General features: G+C 41.2%; 1 protein-coding gene across 19 annotated transcripts in view; it reads right to left on the bottom strand.

Moving 5' to 3' along the window:
* mef2d (myocyte enhancer factor 2d) overlaps positions 1–22,381 on the bottom strand; it is a 102,012-nt gene that overhangs the window by 30,524 nt on the left and 49,107 nt on the right. For 13 of the 19 annotated variants that reach the window (XM_044208488.1, XM_044208499.1, XM_044208497.1 and 10 more), the window contains 2 exons: positions 9,167–9,304; positions 1,603–1,834 (listed from right to left, as the gene is read on the bottom strand). In XM_044208488.1, the coding sequence (XP_044064423.1) occupies positions 1,603–1,834; positions 9,167–9,304 (370 nt within the window). Of the gene's footprint in view, positions 1–1,602; positions 1,835–9,166; positions 9,305–9,421; positions 9,557–22,381 lie in introns of all 19 variants that reach the window. The other 6 variants (XM_044208493.1, XM_044208500.1, XM_044208505.1 and 3 more) reach the window with 1 other exon arrangement.

Genomic DNA, 22,381 nt, shown 5'->3' with positions numbered 1-22,381 from the left:
TTCTGACTTACAATGAGATTACGCTGGTTGGAACAAAGCTTGATAAGTAACCTTGTCTGAGACGCAAAAATGGGGCACAAATCCTTTTAGTCAGAGGCTGAAGGATTGGTTTGCCACACAGAGGCAGCGGGCACGCACAGGAGTGCACCAGCCTCAGTCAAGGAAATGATGGATTTCTGTCATTATAAGGCAGTTTGCATTTATTTGAGCAAATAGGAGTTACTCACACTGACAGGTAACCGAGCATGGAGACTGGACATCTGTACGCGGAGCACAGACTTACTTCTTTGGTCATTTTGCTGCTTGTTGACTATAAAAACACTGTTGTTACATAAACTGTGCTTCTACATACAGAGGGGAGAAAAATGGCACCTATTACACGTTATGAAAAAGGTCTTGAAGTAACTACATTACCATGACAACCATGTCTATAAAGATGGCTCAAATCATTCCAGCTATAAGAGACATTTGGCAATCAGCACTTTAACATGTTTGGAAGATGCCAAAAGACTGGTCTCACAGCTGACTGACAAAGGTAAGCATTTGGAAAATCATGACAACAAGTTGTACAAAAAGTAGGCCAAGCACAGGATGACTGTCAGGCAGAGGGGAACAGCAAGTTTACACATGTACATTACATATAGGGTTGAGAGATGCTGCTAATTAGCATTCAACGCAATCTGACCCAAATATATAGCAGAGTTTGCAGTGGTCATGTTGTTACTCTAAAGTCCTTTTTCAAGTGTTTACTCAGGCCGAGTGATTATTTGATGAAATTGCTAAGCGAGTGTGTGATAGACATCATTGATGTGTAGGACAAGGTGATGTGATTAAGTGTGGCGAGTCATTTTCAGAGAAATTCAATCCTATATTCTAAAGTTAAGAATCTGTTGAAATTCCAAATTTCTCTCACCAAAAAGCTACCAGAAATCAACAAGAGTAAACTTACAATTATCTAATTAAACTGTGAATTTGTTAATTAATTTCTTTCTTTAATCCAAGTAGGTACAATTACATTAGAAGTGCATTGCGTTTTTTTTTGTCACATTGAAATGACAATGGGAAAATGTAGACCTCAGTCAGCCTGCTGTTTACATTATTTTGTCTACCTCTGAATGTAATATGCTATCATCTTTGTTTGCCAACAGTTTACTGCTAATGCTGACTAGCCAGATGAGTAGCTTAATGTTACTGGGATCTCTCTGTTGTAATTGTTTCTCCTGTCAATACTGGCCGCAAAGAGCTCTCTCTCTAAAGCGATGAATGACAAACTCTTGAACTGATCTATTTGCAGACAGTGTGGGCGGCACTCTGAAGTCTTTTTGCTTCTTTTTTAGAAGTTTCGAGTTTTTGTCTTCAACTGATTTCAAACTGCTGTTGCTACTTTCAGAAATGCAAATCTGATCAGTTGCTGAGGATTTTACAAGTAGAGAGGTACCAGATCACTTGGCATTTAAAACAGCCAATGGATCAATCAGCAGCTGAGAGTATTGAAACTGGACGTTTATTTATATGAAAATGCCACAAATTATTGATTTGATGTGGAGCTGCACAGACAGTTTTAACCAAAGCAGCCCAGCTGCGTTTCACCCCGTCTCTTACCTGCGCTGGCTGGTCGCTGTGGTAACCCTGGCGACACGGTGTTCCTCTGCAGAGCTGGTTGCTGTGGCGACAGGAGGCGGGGGTCTGTGAGGGTGGAGGTGACAAAAGAGGTGGTGGTGACCAGGGCGCCACCGGGATTGTTGCTGAACTGAAGGGCTGCCGCCGCTGCTGCGTTCTGATTGGATACTGGCACGGTGACTGGCATGGAGAAGGTGGGCTGTGGGACTGTAGACTGGTGGAGAGACAGGAAGAAGGCGGGGCTCAGACTGTGGCCTCCCCACACACATACATTGTACATGCGTACAGTAATGGACAGGTGATCAGTTAGTGATCTGCAGCAGTGCAAATGAGCCCACAGGTGAAATTCACACCAACATAACCAATCACAACAAAGAGTCTTCCCAAAACAGTTATATGCAGTTTTATTATTTATACAGTTATATAAGACCATCTGTCCAACTCTAATGCTCTACTATAGTACCCTGGTGCTACAACTGCAAATATAGTATGCAAGTGAAATGTATTAACACTGCCAAAATCTCCATCATATGTGGTCATTTTTGTCTATTAAACTTCTTTTCTCAAAATAAGTGGAGCAATCTGTCTTATTGTTTCAATAGTCATTTCTAGAAACCTCTTAAAACGCGTTTTACGTTGGAAACATCGTAAAATTATACTGCAGTGGAAGATTTCTCCACTTGTTTTCAAAAATTAAGACTTTTTGGGCTCAGTAAGAGTCTAAAGTGTGAAATCTAAATATGTTTTTAATATGTATATCAAAAAAGAACGTTCGGAAGTTGTGGTGTGGAGACTTTTTCACACATACAGACATTTAAGTTGAATTTGAAATTACTGAAGAATTGTTTTATTTAAAAACACTAACCTTTGCTCTCGCTAAATGATTGATAATTTAAACTGCAAAAATCTCCAGCTGATCAAGTCATTTCTGTTATAATATTCAAGTTCTAAAAAACCTTTTTTTCTTTAAACAGGAGAAAATATCTGCCATTGTAGTGAGATTATTCCAACCAGTATCCAACAGGAATCCACTCGTTTCAAGAATTTTCTAGAAACTATAAAGAATAAGGCAGGTCACTACACAAGAATAAAAACATTAAAACTGATTTTAGAAGACATTTGAAAAAACTTGATTTGCATTGGAAATAGGTTTTTTTTCTGCAGACATTCACTTGTTTTAAGAAAATCATGTTTTAAGTTATGTTATAAGAAGATCTTTGTAGTGTAAATGAATTTTGGGAGGACCTCAATGGCTAAAATGATGGCAACACTATTATTAACTGGATCCTACAGAGTACATACTGATCTTAAAAGAACATATCACTGTTTCAGCTCATTAACTAAATACTTTATATTACTGACTATTTTCCAAAGAAAATGATACGTTTTCAGATTGATTTCCAACTTTCCAGGCAGTGTTTGACAGTATTTGCAATTTGTATTCAATGGGATAAAATATGCAAAAACACTGGAAAAGGGTCCTTTACAGTAAAAGGATTTTCTTCAAAATGTAAAAAGAGTGTTTTGGAAATGAACTCTTCAAGAAAACACGCACATCAAATCCCTCTCTAACACCCCCTCCCCCCACACACACACAAACACACACGCTCAGTTTTAGCATGCAAGGTGACTTCTTGGTGGAAAGGCCAAAAAGCTGTGTCGCCTTTCACATCTCATGCCAGGTTAAAACTCTTGTCGCAGCAGCAGATTATTGCATCGGGTTATTGGTGACATTTCATAGCGTGCATATCACATTCCAGCTACATCCCACCACCCTCACTGACATGTGCTCATCACCGGGAACGTTGGGAAATATCCGACTGTGTGTGAAATCACCCTCCGTGTTAAATACTTATGCAGGAGTTTGCTTAATAAAATGTGCCTCAACATCTTGTGCTACTGCGAGGCCTAATGCTTCATCCAGCACACCCGAAATTTCTCAAGAGGAAACTACTTTCTCTACTACTACTTTTTACTCCTTTGTTATTTTTTAAATGGGCTACCTCGTCACCTGAGTTGATCTCCGAAAGGGTCCTGGAAAAAATCAAGGGCAGGGACCTCGGATTGTCCAGCCATCTGACCCATTTCACCCTGTTCCAACTCAATCTGAAAGAAGGACTTCTATATATAGAATGTGGGCCAGTGCTGCGCTGTACTGTACTCAAACTGCCTGGGACCCAGTTTAACGCCGAGGAGGACGAGGGCACCTTCCTGCCCTCGATCTCTGCCTCTTTTCCTTCTGCAATGTTTTGTAACTTTTGCTTTTTTTGGTGGGAGAGAGAAGGGAAAAGAGAACAAAAAATTGAAAAGATGAGAGAGAAATATGTCTGACTATGGCTGACGGAGATGCTATCCTATCTTTGGTAAATGTCTGAATAATTTTCTAATAATTTAGGAGGTTTTGTGGAAAGAACTATGCAATCTGGTCCTAATTATAAGGAAAGTAGGAATTTCCTTGAAAGAAAAGCTTCATTTAAACCCATATACATATTAATTTATTATTTATTTATTATTGTAAACTTTATTCTCCATATATGTAGAATAGTATTCTTGCCAGTGGACAAATTTTACATTTTGGCATGTTCAGTTGACCTGCTTTGCTCTGAGTAAAAGACACTAGAAATTCATTTGAATTAATTAAATTGAAGTGAACTAACTGAACACTGTCTCTATTTTCTCAACTTTCTGATATTTAAAATTCACCCATTAGAGTGTAAAGAGGAAGGAGAGCGTACAGACTGATCTGGAAGCAGTGACCAGCGCGGGTGAAGATAGCAGCTAACAGCACTGCACCACTGCACACCGGCCAAGCAGAGGGTCAAGGGAGGGGACGGATAAATGGAGGGATGGATGAGGGGGTGAAGGGTTAGTGCAAAGGGGACGGAGGTGTGTAAACATGGAGCATACAGCACTAGAGAAGATTTATCCTCACGGGGCTGGGGGGGGTTGTCTGCAGCCAAACACATTTCACTATTTAGGTCTTCAGCTCTTATCCAGAGTGGTGACAAGAAGAATTTGAAGAGTTTAAATTTTACAATTACACACATAATACACATGCTGGGTTTTTTCTTAGGGCCAATTTCTACTTTTTTTTTTAAGATAAAATTAAAGTAAAAGGAATTCAGTATAAGTAGAGCTAGACCATAAAGTAGGAAAATAGCATTAGCAACAGCTAAATTAATGACTACAATGTGAAATTTTGTGATGATTTTAAATACTCCAGAGTTTGGTTGGTGGCTAGTCAAAAATTTCTTGAATTTGGATTTATGACGTTTATTATTTCTATTTCTTAAATACTGGCTACGGCCCTGTTCGCATCAATCTGATTCTGTCAGGAATCTAATCCGTCTCTCCTTATCCAACTTATTTTTGTGACTTAAATATTCAATAGTCGTCAGTCAGGACGGATGCATTGTTGACATCAGATGATTTTCAAAAGGTTCCAGCTGGCTAGTTATTTATCTGGACCTTGTTTTCTGGCTCACTGGGCTGACTCTTGACAAGTTCTAATTTCAGTGTTTTGGAGTAGAGACTCTTTATTGTAAAGAAACTACAGCCACACCACAACAATCTTCTTTAGATACTTCTCTTTTCGTTGCCAATCTGTAACGGCCGTAACAGGACCGCCACGATGGTGCCAGCTTCTGGTTGCTAGGAGACTGGTGACATAACTACAAAACCTCTTCATTTCTTCTCTAAATATGAATTTTAAATGTGTCCTCACCCTGCTCTGCACTGTGCTCCACTGAGTATTAATCTGTGTTTTGGTCAAATTACAAGTGAATTTACATCTACCCACTCCAACTCCATTTAACACTGATGCTCCTAATAGCAGGCAGAAGGGTTAATTGGGTACTGGCCGTCATCCTGCCGGTTTAACACAAAGGTGAACCTTAGAAAAAAAAAGCCACAAGAACCTGTTAGGTAAATAATTGCTAGGGAGCTTTTCCAGAGGCTCGTGTGAGGAAGCTCAAGGCCTCTTCTGTGTGAAGAGAACAAAATGAGCAGAGAGAAAGCTAACCTATTTTCCCTCAGAGGAGCTTGCAACAAGGGTGTGTTTCCTGGATGCAAGGGTAAATCAGAATGAATTTAACTCATGGCCTAGTTTCCCTTTCCCTCCCTCTTGTCCTGGAAGCCTTTTGAAAGTTTTTTTTTTAAATCTTTTTTCCCTTTTTCAACTTTAGGATTGTCACATCCTATTTGTTAGCAGCTGTGGATTTGAACACAGAAGCAACTTTAGAGAAGTGTCTGCGTGACCTTTAGACGTCTCAGCAGTCGACCAGTAAGTTAGGTTTTAGTTGTTGCTTTCCCTCATGTATCTCCCTTCCAACTTCCCTAATGTTTGAATAAAGAACTAAAAAGAGAGTGAATAACTCTCTGATTCACTGAGTCTGATTCAAAGGAAAACTGCTTTATCCGCAGCTCCAAACACTAATTAAAAAGAATGTTTATGTTTCCGATGCTTTCATGGTTTGAAATTACAATTTGAGACTTAGGGTCACCAAACGCATCAATGCAATGCCTTAGAGAGTCAACTAATGATCATATTGCACTCAAGGTCGTTAATGTTTGCTGATGAAAACATATTCCTACATGGCTGTTTTATTCTCCTCACAAGAAACATACAGTACTAAGAGTCTATTAAGGCGAATGTATGATGCTATATTCCACTGAGGCAACTTTGTTTATTCAGATATTCTGTAGGATGAGGCTGTGTTACAGCTGGGCGATAACGTCATATCGAAAAAAGAACGAGGTCTTGCAGCAATAACTGATAATTGAACAATGATTATGAATTTCATAATGATGAGGTTTTTCATATATTAATCTGTACAGTAAAATTTGTAATTTAAAAAAAGGTAATGCTAGTTATAATCGCATATCATCAGATAGTAAACAAATTAGATAATTTTTTGAGAATTAATTGAATGAATGTTTGTATTACAGCACCATTTATCTCAATGGGAATGTTAGCGTGCTTAACATTTGATCTTATCCCTAACAACAAGATGACAACAAGATGTTCACACCGTTAATATATATTGTGATCAAAACTGAAATTAAAAACTAAGTTCTGAACATTTAAGGGTTAAAGTTGTTATTTTACTCATCGTCTTACATTTGGCATCAAAAGCTTGATCTTGATTATTTTCTAGTGTTATTTTACTGAAATTAAATGCTTCAGTACAGGTGAGAAAATGACAGAATTTACTGATTATTCACTGTGAAAGACAAAAATCTGAAGACTAAATTAGATGTGATTAACTGTGCAGCTCAAGCAGCATTTTTAGTTTCATGTTTCACATTCTGACTGTTCACATTCATACGGAGCCTCTACAGGAGACATTCAACATGTTCAGCTCCTTGCTCAAGGGCACCACGGAGCTCGCTGTTAAAAGGAGGAAATCTATTTCTTATTCAATTTCCCGACACAGAATCTCAGAGCCAGAAAAGGATCAAACCAGAGACCCTCCGGTAAAAAAGCTCCCTTTTTTCCTCGCCTACCACAGCCAGGCACGGATACGTTAGCTCGGGGCTCGTCTAGCCAAGTGTTCTGCCCGTTCTCCCTCGACACTCTCTCCCTACCTCAGGAGGTATTTTAGTACAAGTGGGATTAAGCTTGTATATCCCGGCCCCTAGCTGTCATGCTGGGGATTATGATGCTGAGGGGAGGAGTGGTGGGTGGTGATGTATGCTTCCGTTTGCTGGTGCCCTGTGAAAGGTGTGCTGGGCAAACCAGGCAGGCTGAAGGGCAGTGTGGTGGTGGTGGGGGAGGGGATGCTTCCCGCTAGGGGCGTTCGGCTAGCATCCAATCGCAGAGCGCCAAGAGCTGCGGCTCTCCAGGGGCGGTAGATTAATTTCTATTCTTCTTCTGCCACGGCAGAAGAGACTTGAGAGGTGGCTCACTTTCTCTATTAGGCCTGATCTGATGTATGTGAGACAACGCTTTTGCGGTAACTATATTTTAAAGAAAAAGTGTAGTTTTTTCCCGCCTGGGTCTTATTTATGTAGTTTTGTCCATCATATTTTTAAAGGTTGTATACTCTGCCACGCATTGTACTTATTGTAATTATTTTAACGACAGGGCGTTCTTTTTAAAAATGAGCCCAATAACCGACAAGAGTGCAATCTCCTGATGCATATATATTATATGTTCAGGCAGAACAGCGGCTGGCAAAAGGTCAAACACAGATTTAGTTTACAACTGGTCTGATTTGATTGTGTCTCCAGATTACAACAATTACGTTAAGAAATTAAGTTATTAAGGTAAAAGATGACTAAGACTGTGAAACCCAGGCCCAGGTTGTCAAAAAAAACTAGCTTTTCTCTACAGACACATCACCACACACATGATTTTAGGAATAACCACTGTTTAACTCTCCTGCAGCACCATAACGTGACTGTGTCCCATCCCAAGTGACCAATCAGAGGAGCAGGCAAACAGGAAGAGGGGCTGTAAATTGAGTGCTACTCATTAAAGTGACATTAATGGCATTATTGAGCACGGAGGAAAAATGAATCACAGCGAAATTGGCACAGGAGTGGAGCGGTAAAAGAGCTTGGCAGAGCGCCAGTCAGAAGGCAGAACCTGGATAATGTCAGGAGCACATCCAGTCGCAGGAGCGGAACTACACTGGGACCAAAGTGACCACAGTAATACTGTAAATGACGACCCTGGCCTTCTCTGCGTTACCTGCATAATGTCAGGAATAGACTCAGCATGTCTGCAATTGCACACTTGTTTCTTTAGTGTTGCAAAGTATTACCCAATTGGTACTTTCAGCCAAGCAATCCGACTGCTCAAAGGCATGCTCCAAACATGTTGATTATTACCATAAAGCACGATTTCCCCTTGTGATATCAGTTGCTATGCCAACTTTTGTGAAAACTAGGGACCTAGTTAGCACTCCTCTCCTCCTGTTGTTTATTCTTGTACATTACTGAATTTGCAGAGGCACCAGAAACAGTATTAAACCCATAATACTCCTGAGGATGCTCTTCACTGTGATGACTATAACTTCAGGTGAATAATCACAGTTAAGAATGCCCTATTTGGTGTTATACTGCTTTTTCTAAGGATTTCTAACTCACACAAAGTTATACTTTTTTGACATCTGCTTAATCTTTTTGAGTCCTAGAAGTCCCTTTATTATTAAAACAAGATATGAAATATGTCAGTACAGGTGGACTATGTGCACTATTAATTGATCAAACAAGAAAATAACCTGCAGATTAATTGATAATGCAAATAATCGTTTGTTGCAGCCCTGGTTTTAAAAGTTTGCCCTTAAGTCAGTCAGCCTGGCCTCTGCCCTACCTTCCTTGCTCAGTCACACACCATCAGAGGGGGTTGTGGGTAGTGATTTGGTGGGTGGGGGGAGGTGCTGTTGGTAAGAGGTGAAGTGGAGGAGGTAAAGGGGTGGGGAATGGTGAAGGCGAGTGCTCTGTGAGTAGTCAGGCCGCCATCAGCAGCCGGAAAACCTCCGGCAGCAGGGTACCAACATGAGGAGGGGGCAGGGTTACACAGAGGGGGGACGGTACTCACTGACAGCCTATAGTTCTGCATCATTTTATCAAACTCCTCGTCAATTTTTTTGTATTTCTCCTCAGTGCGGGGGGTGAGGGAGAAGGGCTCCTCGGGGTCTGGGCTCTCAGAGTCCCGGTGCTCTTTCTTGTTCAGAGCCTTCGTTCCCCAAACAAAAGAAGAAGAGGGCAGACAGAGAGAAAGAGAGGTAGATAGAGAAAGAGAAGAAGAGAAAGGGAAGGTTAGATAAGGTGACAAAAGTGTGACGGTACTCACGCCGTAGCGTTTGAAGAGGCTGTCCAGGTCCTCGGTCTTGCGGTACTTGTCCTCATTTAGCGGGCTTTGGTCGATGGAGTCGTCGCCATCGGGCTCTGGGCTGTTGCAGCCGTTAAAGCCTTTCTTTCGCAACGTCTGAAGCGGTCAGAGAGGGGCAGAGGAGGAAAAGGAGGAGGCACATTTACATTTCATTTTTCATGCACTTTTTGAGATTACCACTTTGATTTTAAGACACACTTTGTAAAGCCGTTTTCATCTCACACAAACACAAATTACCATCTTGATTGCACGATATCTGCTGACTCCCACACTGTTCATTGTATAAACATGAAGCAGTAAAAGTCAGATGGAACACTTTGACCCTGGTGATAATATACAAGGAGGGTTTTTTTTCTAGCATCATCTTCAAGACGTAGAAAAAGGGCCCTGCAGAAAACACATTCTCAACCTCTGATAATCCTCGAACAATTTGCGAGGTCAACGTTCGTAACATCTGCCGCCCACGTGAAAGAAAGTATATACTTGCTCACCCGGCAGGTGCTCTCGGGAAGTCATGGGTTAAAAGGGTGAAGAAACTACTGACTAAAATTCTTGAATTGATCTAAATTGATTTAAAAGCTTTCAAATCAACGGATGTGGCATTAGAAAACAAGAAACAAGCACCCCCATCTTTAGCAAGTGTACAGGATCTGTTGCACTGCACCTGTGGCACTTTTACAGGGCGAGAAACTGTGTATAAACCTGAGCTGGATGTCAGAAGACACACTGAGGCATCACACCTCTGCACACCGGCTAATCAACAGTGTTACTAATTGGTGTGAGGCCTTGAGCTGAGGAAAGTGGTTGAGTGAAGCAAAAGGGTAAAGGGTGTGTTAGAAAGCACGCGGTGGTGTTAGCGCCGTGGCTAACGGCAGTCAGGCTGTGTCAGTGTTAGCACACTTTGGAAAGGGTGAGAAGAGAAAGAGGGAGAGCGGGGGTGGGGGGATAGAGGCTCTTATTTTGAGAGGATTCTGCTTAACGAGATTTGCCGTTAAGTAGCTTTGCCTGGTGGGCCCTTGACCACACAGCCAAGCAGATAGATCTTTGCAGCAAAATGGATCTTAAACTGGAGCTGGAGAGCTTTCTGTGGTCCAAATACAAGCTTTAGAGCTGAGTGCCATATGAAGAAGAAGAAGAAGAAGAAGAAGAAGAAGAAGAAGAAGAAAATCCCTCGCCTTGAAATCTATCAGCAAAAGGAAATAGACAATAGTACACTGCAAAAAAAAAAATCTCCATCTTATCAAGTCCTGAAAACCTTACTTTCTTAAAACTGGAAAAATCTGCCAGTACAGTAGAAGAATATTACATCATGTCCCCAAGAGACAACTTCTACTTTTTTCAAGAATTTCCTAGAAATGACCATCAGTAGTTTGAAACAAAAAAAAGGGGCAGGCTGATCTTGAGCTTGAATCAAGAAAAATGTAACTTGATTTTAGAAATTACTTGAAACAAGTTGATTTTTATTGGAAACAAGAATCTTACTGCACTGGCAGATGTTTCTAAATAAGACTTTAAAAAGCCATACAAGTGATTTTACATGTTTTAGTCCATTTACTCTACTCCATTTACAAACAGTTGCCTATTTACACATCCTGAAGACATGGAGTACATTAGCATTCATTTGGAGATGATGAATCTAAGTCCAATATTCACTTTCCTTTTGGCTCTGGTTTAGTCTCCACCAACTCCTGAGAATAATATCTGGTTTACTGGGTGCTAGATGTTCCACCAACTACTGGCTAACATTGTTTACGATATCAGCTGTTTGGTTTGTTGAAAACAGCAGCCTCCTGCTGCTGGAAGCAAGGTTGATAAAAGCAGTGTAACTGAACAATGCAGTAAATTGACTTTAAACCAAAACAATGAGCTGAAAGACACTAAAACGCTAATCCTATATTTGTGTAGCTTTAACTTTACGTTCACTTGTGATAGACTACACATTTCAGGCGAGTTTTAAGAGTCTGCTAATTGATAATTTTCATCTTCATTTCATTGAATGGACATCAATTCATGTCTAAAATGGAAAAATACATTTTAAGAAATCTAAAACAATTTAGTATACATTTCAAAATGTAAGCAAAAATGTAAAGTATGCATAATTCATACTTAAAAATAACAAAAATACTGGTTTGGTTATTTAAGGGCTTAATGACAAACAAATATGAATCCGAATTTTTACAGTGTATCTTTTCATAGATTATCCACAAGAAATAAAGTACTCTAAGGTCATATTCAGTATTTCACACACCCTTTCCTTTAATTAAGTATGCTGTGTCAAGTGTGACTGCAGTCTAGTGGTGGTCTGATTAAAACATAAGCACATGTTCCATGACTCCCACTGTGCACAATCACTGCTAAGTGAGGATGATTCAACTGAATGCAATTCAGCCTCGGAAGTGGAGCCGATGGTAACTAGTACCTGCAAGAGCTCCCGACAAAACCCCGAGGAGCCAGAGACAGATTCTTTTAATTTTGGATGAATTAGCCTTAAGTCATCAAAACAGGTGAGGGCAAGAGGGTAATGATGCCATATGGATGTCAGGGTAAAGAGATTTTTTTTAATAACAATAGTGCTCTTTGATATGAATCTCATTAAAACTCTAAGCCATTATTATTATCGCAGTGTCAAAGCTGCATTTTATCTACCCACAGAAATGGGTTATTAGACAGATTTGTTCCAACACGGAGACAGTCGCCTGATTCAGCTGTTCAGTCTCACCAGAACAAGTCAGCGCTCTGATCTGCAGCTTAATGCAAATTTAACACACGGGAGCCGCCACCACGCGCTTTGTTGTCCACAGTTCATAGAAAACACACTCTGCAGTGGCAGTTGCCGTGCAGATATGTGTGTGTTCTGACCTAAAAATTGAGGGAACAAAAGAACCATAGGAAAAATGAAATAAATAGAAATAAAACAACCTCAACATGACAATGACGCCATGTGACAGAGGGCTGCATGGAGGATGTGATCGAGGCGTGGACCTCCTGCCCCCGACTGTCAGGACACAAAGAGATAAAGAGCCTGCATACAAAACTGCGACGACACTGGAGCCATGTTGGTGCATCGTTCACATGTACGACACATACATATACACACATAACACACTTGAATACTAAGAAATATTAAAAGTACTTGAATACTTGTGAGGACCATCAGTGACTGGTATTGGCATTCTCTAACTCCCATGTTAATCATTACAACCTCTTTGGCATATGCACCCAGTGAGCAACTTTCCTTGGAACGAATGGGGCGCCATCTTGGAACACGAATCCAGTTCCCTTAATGCATCCATAGTAAACTGTGATGGATGTTTACAACGGACTGTTTGTCTACTAATTTTACCTTTTGCCCACATTTTGTCTTCCAAATAAGTGTCTAACCTGGGGGGCTCTGATCATCCGACTGCTCGTGTTTCTTAAGGTCTGACTTTGTTCTAGCGATGTCGCCATGTTCCCAGATCTCCGAAATTAACTGGGTGATTGTTATAATTACTAATAGGAAATGGCAAAAACAATAAAATAAGACGCAGGTTTAAATAAAACTGATTTATCCTTTAACCTTAAAACCAAGTCTTTACCCCAACCCTATTGCCAGACAAGAACATCTATATTGGATGTTTCTGCAAAACCCCAGATTGCGCTCAGTGATGTTTGTTTTTACGTCCAATGCCAACTTTTGTCAAATTCTCACTTTGTACAATATCAGCACATGGCAACTACCGTATAGCTAAGGCTAGGGAAAGATCATGGCAAATAAACTATGGTTAGGGTAAGGTTTATTAGGCAACTAAGTCACTTGGATACGGTTAGGGAAAGATAGTTGTTATGGTTCATAAAAAGGAAAACATTAATTGCAGGTCTCTGACAGGATGTGAACTGGCATGAAAGTAGGACTTGCTACATGCCCATCCGCCACCCTGAACTTCTTACTCTGACTTTCCGCCCACGTCCTGCATTGGCACTTAACATTTAAATTGGACGTAAATCATGAGGTATGGAACCATCCAATCTGGACTAAACTCCTAGGGATACTGGGCTGACCCTCAAACAGGCTTTTGAAGAGGCAACGACCAGACAAAATGTCCTCACTTTACGATAATGTTCTCACTCTCAAGGTCTAAAAGTGAAATTGTTCCTAACATGAAATTGGTACTGCTGTGAACACAGTACGCTTCCTTCTTACACTGTCTCTATGTTCCTTCATATGCACAAGCACACACTTGATATTGTTTTTTGGACATCTTTCCCCTTCTCTCTGTCTCTCTCGCTCTTAGTTTCTCTGTTTCCTATCTCTCACAGTGAACACTTGAACATGGAGTTGTATTACAGTACATTCACATGCTCACACACACACACACACACACACACACACACACACACACACCCACCGATCAGCTTGTCTCTCAGTCAGTCAGCCATCTGTTCACCTGTCCACCATCTCTCTCCCTCTCTCTCCCTCTCCCTCTCGCTCTATTGTGTTGCCAGGGTAAGATTCACCCTGCAGAGCACCACGCCGGCCTCTGACTGGCTGCAGCTGCTGACAAGCCCCGCCCCCATCTCCCTCCCTTCCTTCCCCTCTGGCTCACTCGCTCGCCCACCCGCGTGTCCACCCGACCTCTGTTTCCAGCTCTCCATGAAACGCTGCTGCTCTCTCCCTCCTTTTGTCTCTCTCGCCTTCTCATCTCTCAGCCCACCACCTTTAACGCAGCTCTCGCTCTCTCACAGAAAGTCTCACACTCGTCCTTCTGTGTTTTTCGCCCTTAACATCTCTTACCTTCTGGAACCACCTGGAAGTTGCACAATGTCTTCGCTGGCTCATATTCTTTATTACACTTTATGCACTTAATATTGTCATTCTGTTTCTCCATATTCGAATTTCACTTTAGTTTTTTCTGTCTACTCTGTACACACAACATCTATTGCATGTTTGTCCATCTCTCTTACTCTTCCTGAAGTTTCTACCACCTTTCTTTTTCCCCAGTTAAAGGTTTTTTTTGTGGAGTTATACTTCAAAACATCAAAACTGACGGTCTAAAGATAGAGGGTGTCTTATCATATTCAGACTGTGAAACCCTCTGAGGGAGATTTGTGATTTTGGGCTGTATAAATAAAACTAACTTGACTTGACCTTTGGAAGTTGGCATCAAATGCCTGCCCAGATTCGAGGGTTGTTTTCTTTGTCTTTGATGAGATAGTTCCTGATTTAAATCAAAATTTTGCCAATTTTTGTCAATAAAATACAGTCTTGTATGACAGCTTGTGTTTATACGTCATTTAACATTTGGAAATTTGGCTTCCCTCGAAAAAACAGGTTCTGTAGTAAAACACATTTATATTAATCAAAGTAAGTAGTAAAAAAAGTATTGTTTTGGTATTGGTACAGAAACTCAGGTTGTCCTTTGTCACGTTGGCCATTTGCCTGATGAGGACCTGGTAGACTCGAAACAGTCAGTCCAATTAAGTTTTTGCAGTTTTAAACCAGCGTGCAGATACTTTTCATTTTTTCCTACATATACATGTTTAACTGAGACTGTCTACATCTTTGTGTGTTTTTCTAGATAATGACTGTGTGCTTTATATGAACCCAGAAGGACTGAGGTAGCAGGCAGGATCTGCAGCTCTGGTCAACACAAAGCACAATGTAATGTCATTTCTCATTGTAGAGTGTCGCATACAAGTTACACACACATGTACTCAGTCAGTCATATAGGACATCATGTCCACAGTCTCTCCACTGCTCCTGAGCTGCTCAGATGTTGTATTATAGATCAGCAGTTGTTGTTTCTTGTGTCACTAACCTACCGAGCCGTGAGACGTGAGGAAACCGTCTCGTTTACTGCTCAATAAACACAGACCTGCTATTGTGAAATGTCCAAATTTTACTTTATAGGTCACCTGTTGGTAAAGCAGAAAAGAAAAATCTGCCTTTACAGTCAGATTATTTCCATTTTTTTGTAATAAACAAATCAGGTCGTCAAGTTGGATTTATCATCCATACTGTTTTGTTTTGTGTACGTGTCTTCTTTTACATTCTGACAGTTTCTGTTTGATAACTCATCACTACCCCAAACAGCCATTACTCCTCCAGCTCTGACTGGAACTATTTATCTATGAGGTTAATGGGCCTCTGCTCTCGCTGGCTCTTGGGAGGCCTCGGGATGACTTGCTTGGTTACAGAGGAAGCCGACCGTGTGGGTCGTCCCTCCTCGGCTGCAGATGGCCTGTCAGCCAAAACAGATAACGTCTTGGCCTTGATCGGTGTATGTTTTCCTGCACTAATGGAGGCTGAACAAAGGGGTGGCAAGGGGGTCATTTTGGATAGAAACTAGATTCATTAATGAAATGCTATGAGTGTGTTTTTGTTTGTTTTTTGGGGTTGCGTTGGGTGTTCATCATTCAGTATCTCTACAATAACAGTGAGTCTGGAAATGAGTCACTAATTCATTAATCAAGGACTTCAAGTACTTAATATCTTTTTAATGGAGTCTTGGCCCTTTTTCATTGTAGGGCTATTAATCATTTTGATGACACCACAGAAGACATCTTTTTGAAATCCTTGACCTTGAAATGCTGTAGAATTGCTGTTGTAATGATGAGAAATCACTTCCAATTAACCCTTCATTTCATTTCACATTTTGAGGCAATGACATAAGATGCCTCAACTTTGTACCTTGCCTTAGAATCAAACTGTGTTAATGCAGCTATGAGCAGAAACAAAATTAAAATTATGTTGTTTTTTTTAAATAGACTTAATGCCTCTTTATGAGCCTGTTTCTAAAATAATGATGGTATCGTAATATTAAATGCCATCCCTGTGTGGGTGATCTCTAAATTGTCTTTAAAAATTGTTCTTCAGAAGGTTTTCTTTGCCTTTACCAGAGCTCTGAGTGTTGGTTATTGAGGCCTGTTCTGTACATGCTATCATGTGGCTTGTCTTTTATTTTCTTTGTTTTATACTGTTTGAACACTGTGTGAAATACTGAGGTCATGAGTCCAAATTGTGACAAATCTCCCATCACAAAGCATCACTTGCCACCAAAAAAAATCTCATCTACATTATTGACTTAATGTTGTTAAGTGCACTGCAAGGTATTGAGAGTTGTAACCCTTTAATAGTAATTAATGTAGGTTTTGGCCTAAAAACAGTCAAATTTGAAGACATTTAAACTAAGAAATATCAGAATCCCTCTTAAAATACCCAACATGTGTAATATGTGTCTAATTGTAGATTGTAAACTCCCTTTGAGATCATGTAACACCCGACATTTCCCAAAATATAACCCAATACAGGCATTCTCAATGGTAGTTTTGGCCCTGGCTGGCTGCATCATTTTGTTTAGTGACAGAGGGTTTATCTGTTAGTGTTTGTCAGGCTTGTCTTCATTAAGTCTTTTGAGACATGTTCTGTGATAAAGGGCTGTTTAAATAAACCTAACTTCATTCAAACAAGTCCCAGTGAGAGCGATCAGCTGACCTAAGATGACCAATCATGCATGTATAAGGAAAGGCCTTGCAGTGACCTCGTCTAGTCCAGATTAGGACCTCAGGATGTGACAGGTGTTAGGAGGAGGCCCTCAGAGTTCGGATAGAAAAGCAGGATTAGCCGAGGAGCATCTCCAGGCAAACAGAGGCATCACCTCCAAGCTGTGTATGTGCTGGGGGTCAGGGGGGTCAGGGGGGTCAGGGGATAGAGGGGTATACAAGTCTGGTGAGAGGTGAAAACACCTTTGTTGTTTTGGGGTCGTATAGATTTTGTTGGAATTGTTGAATGAGTTACTTAAGGGGCGAATCCTGTCAAGTGGTGTTTTGCGATATGTGAGGCTCCCCTGGCCGTGACCCAGGAGGATCTGGGCGGTTCCCAAAGTCCTTTAGCCCCTGCAGAGAGGCTCACTGGTGAGATCTGCCTTCCTTCAGCCGCTTAAAGAAAACAGGGCATCCCCCTTCTCCGCCCATCTTGCTTTCTCTCCTCGCCTCTTCACCGCCGCTCTTTTAGCATTTCGCTCGCTCGTGTTCCCTCTGTCCCTCGCTCTCTTCCTTCCCTTGCCCTGATTGGGATCTGCAGTCAAGCGGATTAACACGTTCTGGCAGAAGAGGCAGGCTGCCCACACACACACACACACTCTTTCAAGCAGCACGTGCATCTCAGAGAGAGGCTGTGTGTGCATATGTATTGCCTCTCAGCCTTGCACTGGAGTGAAGGAATGTCTAAGCGTGTGATGAAGTCCATGCTCTCTCACACACACCCTTGTACCCTAACCTTAACCATCACAACTAAAAACCTAACCCTTACCCTCACCCTAACCATAACCAAACTCTAACCTAACCCTTAAAACCAAGTCTTAACCTTCAAACAGCCCTTTGAAGTTGAGAGGACCGGCCAAAATGTCCTCACTTGTAGGTAAAAAACGTGTTTCAGTCCTCACTATGTAGCAAGTACAAACACCTAAGTGCTTCTAAGCGTACAGGGACATTGCTGCATGCACGTGCATACACATACCAAAACACGAGTGTGTGTGTGCGTTCATGTATGAGTTTGTGTGTGTGTGCCTGCGTGACTATATCCACACTTCATAATTTATACTCAAAAGCACTTGCTTGGAGAGACTCATGGAGGCAGAGCGGTAAATGTGCACATTTTGTGACTATCCAATTATCCTCTCTCTCTCCCTCTGTCTTTCTCTCTCTGTGTCACTCAGTACGTCTCAGCTCTGTCCTCCACCAGCGATGTTACACCATGTGCCAGTGCAGATAATCTTGCAACTTTAATAAATACTGTATAATTCATCCATACTGTCACATTGATCTACTCTGAATTTCCCAGAAAGTCCCAATATTGTATGTCAAGTGTTTCTGTTACATGTTACCCATCATGCCCTTTAAATATATACAACATGCGTCCATGTGACCCAAACAAAAGATGGAGAGGCTAACAGAGAAACCTTATGAAAAAATAAGACTGCTGCTACATTAAAACACATGTCACTACAAAACAAATATGGTGATAAATAAGGTTTTAAGAGATGAATCAAATAAAAGATGGTACTCAAATAATGACCTGGTCTCAGATAACAGCTTGTCTGTTCAAACATATAACTCTTTCTCAATGTTTGTCAAGCAAGCATTAATGAAACTCTCAGGAAGTGTTCCTGCCAATGTTTCACAGTATAAGCCTTCCAGGGAAGTGAAGGTGTTGCTTTTAATGTGGAACTGGAGCAGACCAGAAAATATCCAATAATATCCTGGCTCTGTTTTAGTTGAGGTGAATAAAGGTACTACATGCTCTATTGAAGTATTCTATTACAGGATAGGTGTAGTGATTCATTTTCTCATTGTCAACCAATCCCATGAAAACCTTAAAACAAACAATGAATGTATCTACTAACAAGTGTTGTGTGTGTATCAAAGCCTGATATATCTTCTTCCTCTGAGCCACAGAGCTCCATTGTTGTCCAGAAACTATTAAAAACACATCAGTGAGCCGCACTGTTGCACTGGCTGACACGTTCCTTCATCACCATGAACACACACACTGTAGTTTATTCTGACTCAGTCCCAAATACACCGTCCTGCTGTCCCAAATACTCACTAGAGCACCAAATGTGTGCACCAAATTCATCCGCCGCTGAAAATAGTCCCCAACAAATGCACTATTTCCTCCTGTTTGAGTGACGTTTGATGAAAACTACAGCGGCCTGTTGTTTTACAAAATTACTAAGCCTTTAAAAAAAAGGAAACTATATATTTGTGAGACACTTTTAAAGATTCACATCTTCAGTAGGAACCAATGAGCTTGGAGCTGAGAGCCACAGAGAAAACAGGGAACTCAGAAAGTATTTAGAGGCGGACTAATGTTGTTGTTTTTTTAATGGGATTTTTTAAAATTTAGAATAGCACCAGCCTTATCCTTTGAATAGCATCTTGAATGTTTCCTTTTTGGAGGATTTTCCATTTTTCCTCCACTACATTTCAGAACTAAATATTACACATTTTACTCCACTACATTTATGTGATGGCTGTATTTACTAATTACGTTATACAGATTAAGGTTTTACATACGTAACATGTCATAGTCTCATTAAATTAAATGTGTTGCAATATTGTTTTGTTAGCATTTTGGTATAGCTATTTGCAGTGTGGTATAGCAGTTTTTTCTCAAATGTAGGTTTCGAGCACTAGCACCCGCTTAACAAGGAGGTGTGTACTGCAGCACATCTGGCAAAGGGGACAGCTGAGGACAGACACGGGAGAAAGTTGCTACATACCTCCTGGCCTACAGAGAGGACGGGGGGGGCAGTATACAGGCCGGTCTAGGAGGGAAGATCCCATGTAGGACACACACACACACACACACACACACACAGAGGCCGACACACAACCGAGTGGTGCACAAGACCTGAATATTGTATGAGGCGTTCTCATGGGCCACTGCAGAGCGTGCAAACACACACACACAGAGAGAGAGAGAGAGGTGGACTTATGCATACACACACACACACATACATACATAAATGAACACACATAAAGAGAGAGAAAGAGACAGAGTGACACACTTGAAAACACAAACACATGTACGCACACAAACAGGGCCAGTGGAGCTTGAGCTGATGTGGCCCGAAGCAGCCCAACGCCCTGCCACGGCACGCATGCATGCACACACACACACACACACACACACACACACACACACACACACATACACTTAAGAGCCATCTGCAGCTGGAGATACAGCCTACAGAAAGGCTTTACTGCTGACACTCTGAGACAGACAGAGAGAGAAGGATAAGAAAAGACGGGAGAAATCGTCGTGACCGAGCAAATCAGGAGCTTAGGAGGAAGGAAAGAGAGGAAGAAGGGTGAAAGGAAGAGAGGAAGTGACAGAGAAGTGAAGGTAATAAAATACGGCACCAAACTCTGCTACCTCAGTCTTACCTTCTGCCCACTCAAATCCAAAACTGCTTCACCAACACTTTTACTGAGATCTCAGTCCTTATTGGACTTTATCCATTATTGGATTAAATCTCATTGGATGTATTCTGCTTTGGCCCCATTAACCTCAAGCCCCCTCCGACCAAATAGTCCCAGGAACAAAACTAGAAACTAAAAGTCCCCTTTTCACATTATCCCAAGAGCGGGGGGGGGGGTCAGGAACAAAATTTATTAGACCCTAATTTCTCTGGTCAAAATGTATGGAGAACCAAAGTAATTTAAAAAAAACAACAAATAATCTAATACCGTTTTTTATTCAATATTTTTGTTTTTAGCGGCCTTTAACAAACCCCATTTTCCATAAGCCTAATATTGCAGGTTAAAGAAATGCTGAACGAGAGAATGTTGAAGTCCGGACATGACGTCAGCTCCCTATATCTCTTCAGTTCCTAAAAAGGTTCCTAGGTTCCTGGAAAAGTTGCAGTGGAAGGGGTGTTTAGCTCCAGCACACCAGCTAGTGACTGATTTTGATGTTTGTGGATATCTTCGGACAACTTGGGAAAGAATTATGCCTTAAAGCAGCAGTGAGAGGTCGGAGGAGCCGACCCAGGGGTTTATGAGATGAATCAAATAATCTTTGAAGCCTCTGGGCTTCTTCCAATAACGTATTTGACAAAACAGCCTGAAAAGGGGGAAATAAATACTCATCATTTGGTGTCAAAGCTCACCACTTCTGGGACACAGGTAGGTATCGCTTTGCTCATAACGGCTGTAAATCCAAAACTGGCAGAGAACAAATGGTTGAAATTTATATTTAATTTAATTGGAATATTCTCCCTTGTTTAGCATGGCGATCATACAGGAGTTTAGGAGAAACTGATAAAAACAGTCCTGGGAATTAAGTCCCACTACAATCATTATTTTTCCTCTGTTCTCATTTTAGATTATTACCAACACACAATATTACTTAATGCAATTTGAGCCTTGCTACAGATGCGGAAAAAATGGTTTTATTCCAAAATAAGGTGGCCAATTTGACAAAAAGTTCCCAAAATGAAATCCCCCTGTAATTCAAAAATAACAGATCAAGACATTGTGACTCAGTCATTTAACTTTCAGTTTTAACTTTAATGCCAGTGCTCACTTTATTGGCCTAAATCTATTTACGTGCTGGCCATCTCGTTTTCTGCTTTGCAGTGTGTTTTTGTTGGAATATGGCTTTAACCTCAGCTTTCAACATGACAATAAATATGTGGTGGTGACTTCATGTTGACAGTGTTTGTGATTGACCGATCATGAACTCCTGCAGCAATACGTGTAAAAACAAGTGAGAAATATTCCAACCCAAATGAGATTCAGCTTTAAGTTCACGCTCCATATGAAGCCTGAGTGCTGTACTGCAGTGTACATGGCTCGCTGAATCATAGCTAACCATCTCGTGTTCAATTCATGAGAGTGCCATTATGTATAAAAGGGTCAGCAAGGCATGTGAATGTGCTCCGTGTTCGCCTGACGAGCTCCAGCTAAGCTTTTTCCCACAGGGAGGAAAGATGTTAGGAAAAAATATATTCCTATTACAAAAACATAAAAACGGAACTAAATGATTGCCCTCACACCTTCTCTCCTAACCTCATCACTGACCTCTCTTCTAGTCAATGTGCAAATGAACAAACATTGTTTTTCAGCCGCTCTTCCTCTATCTGGTGGCCATTTTGTGCCGAGGTGGTTTCCACTGGGTTTCAGGCGTTGTCTGTTGGCTTGTTGCGGTTGTTGCTGTTGCTGTTGTTGGAGACGTCTCTGGTAACAACAGGGCCAATGCCAGAGGGGTAAGGGGGGGAGGAGGGGGGAGGCCCAGCTGTCCCTACCTCTGCCCTCCCTGCAAGCTAGCAGGCAGTAAGCCAGAGTACAGCCATAAACAACACTGGGATAGTCTGGACTCCACAACTCCAAACTGGGAGTGCGGTGGGTTACATATAGGGCTCAACATTTTCAGTC

The sequence above is a fragment of the Siniperca chuatsi genome, linkage group LG9 (genome assembly GCF_020085105.1).
Source record: "Siniperca chuatsi isolate FFG_IHB_CAS linkage group LG9, ASM2008510v1, whole genome shotgun sequence".
In the NCBI taxonomy this organism is placed as follows: domain Eukaryota; kingdom Metazoa; phylum Chordata; class Actinopteri; order Centrarchiformes; family Sinipercidae; genus Siniperca; species Siniperca chuatsi.
This window is presented reverse-complemented; position numbering and strand designations above follow the sequence as displayed.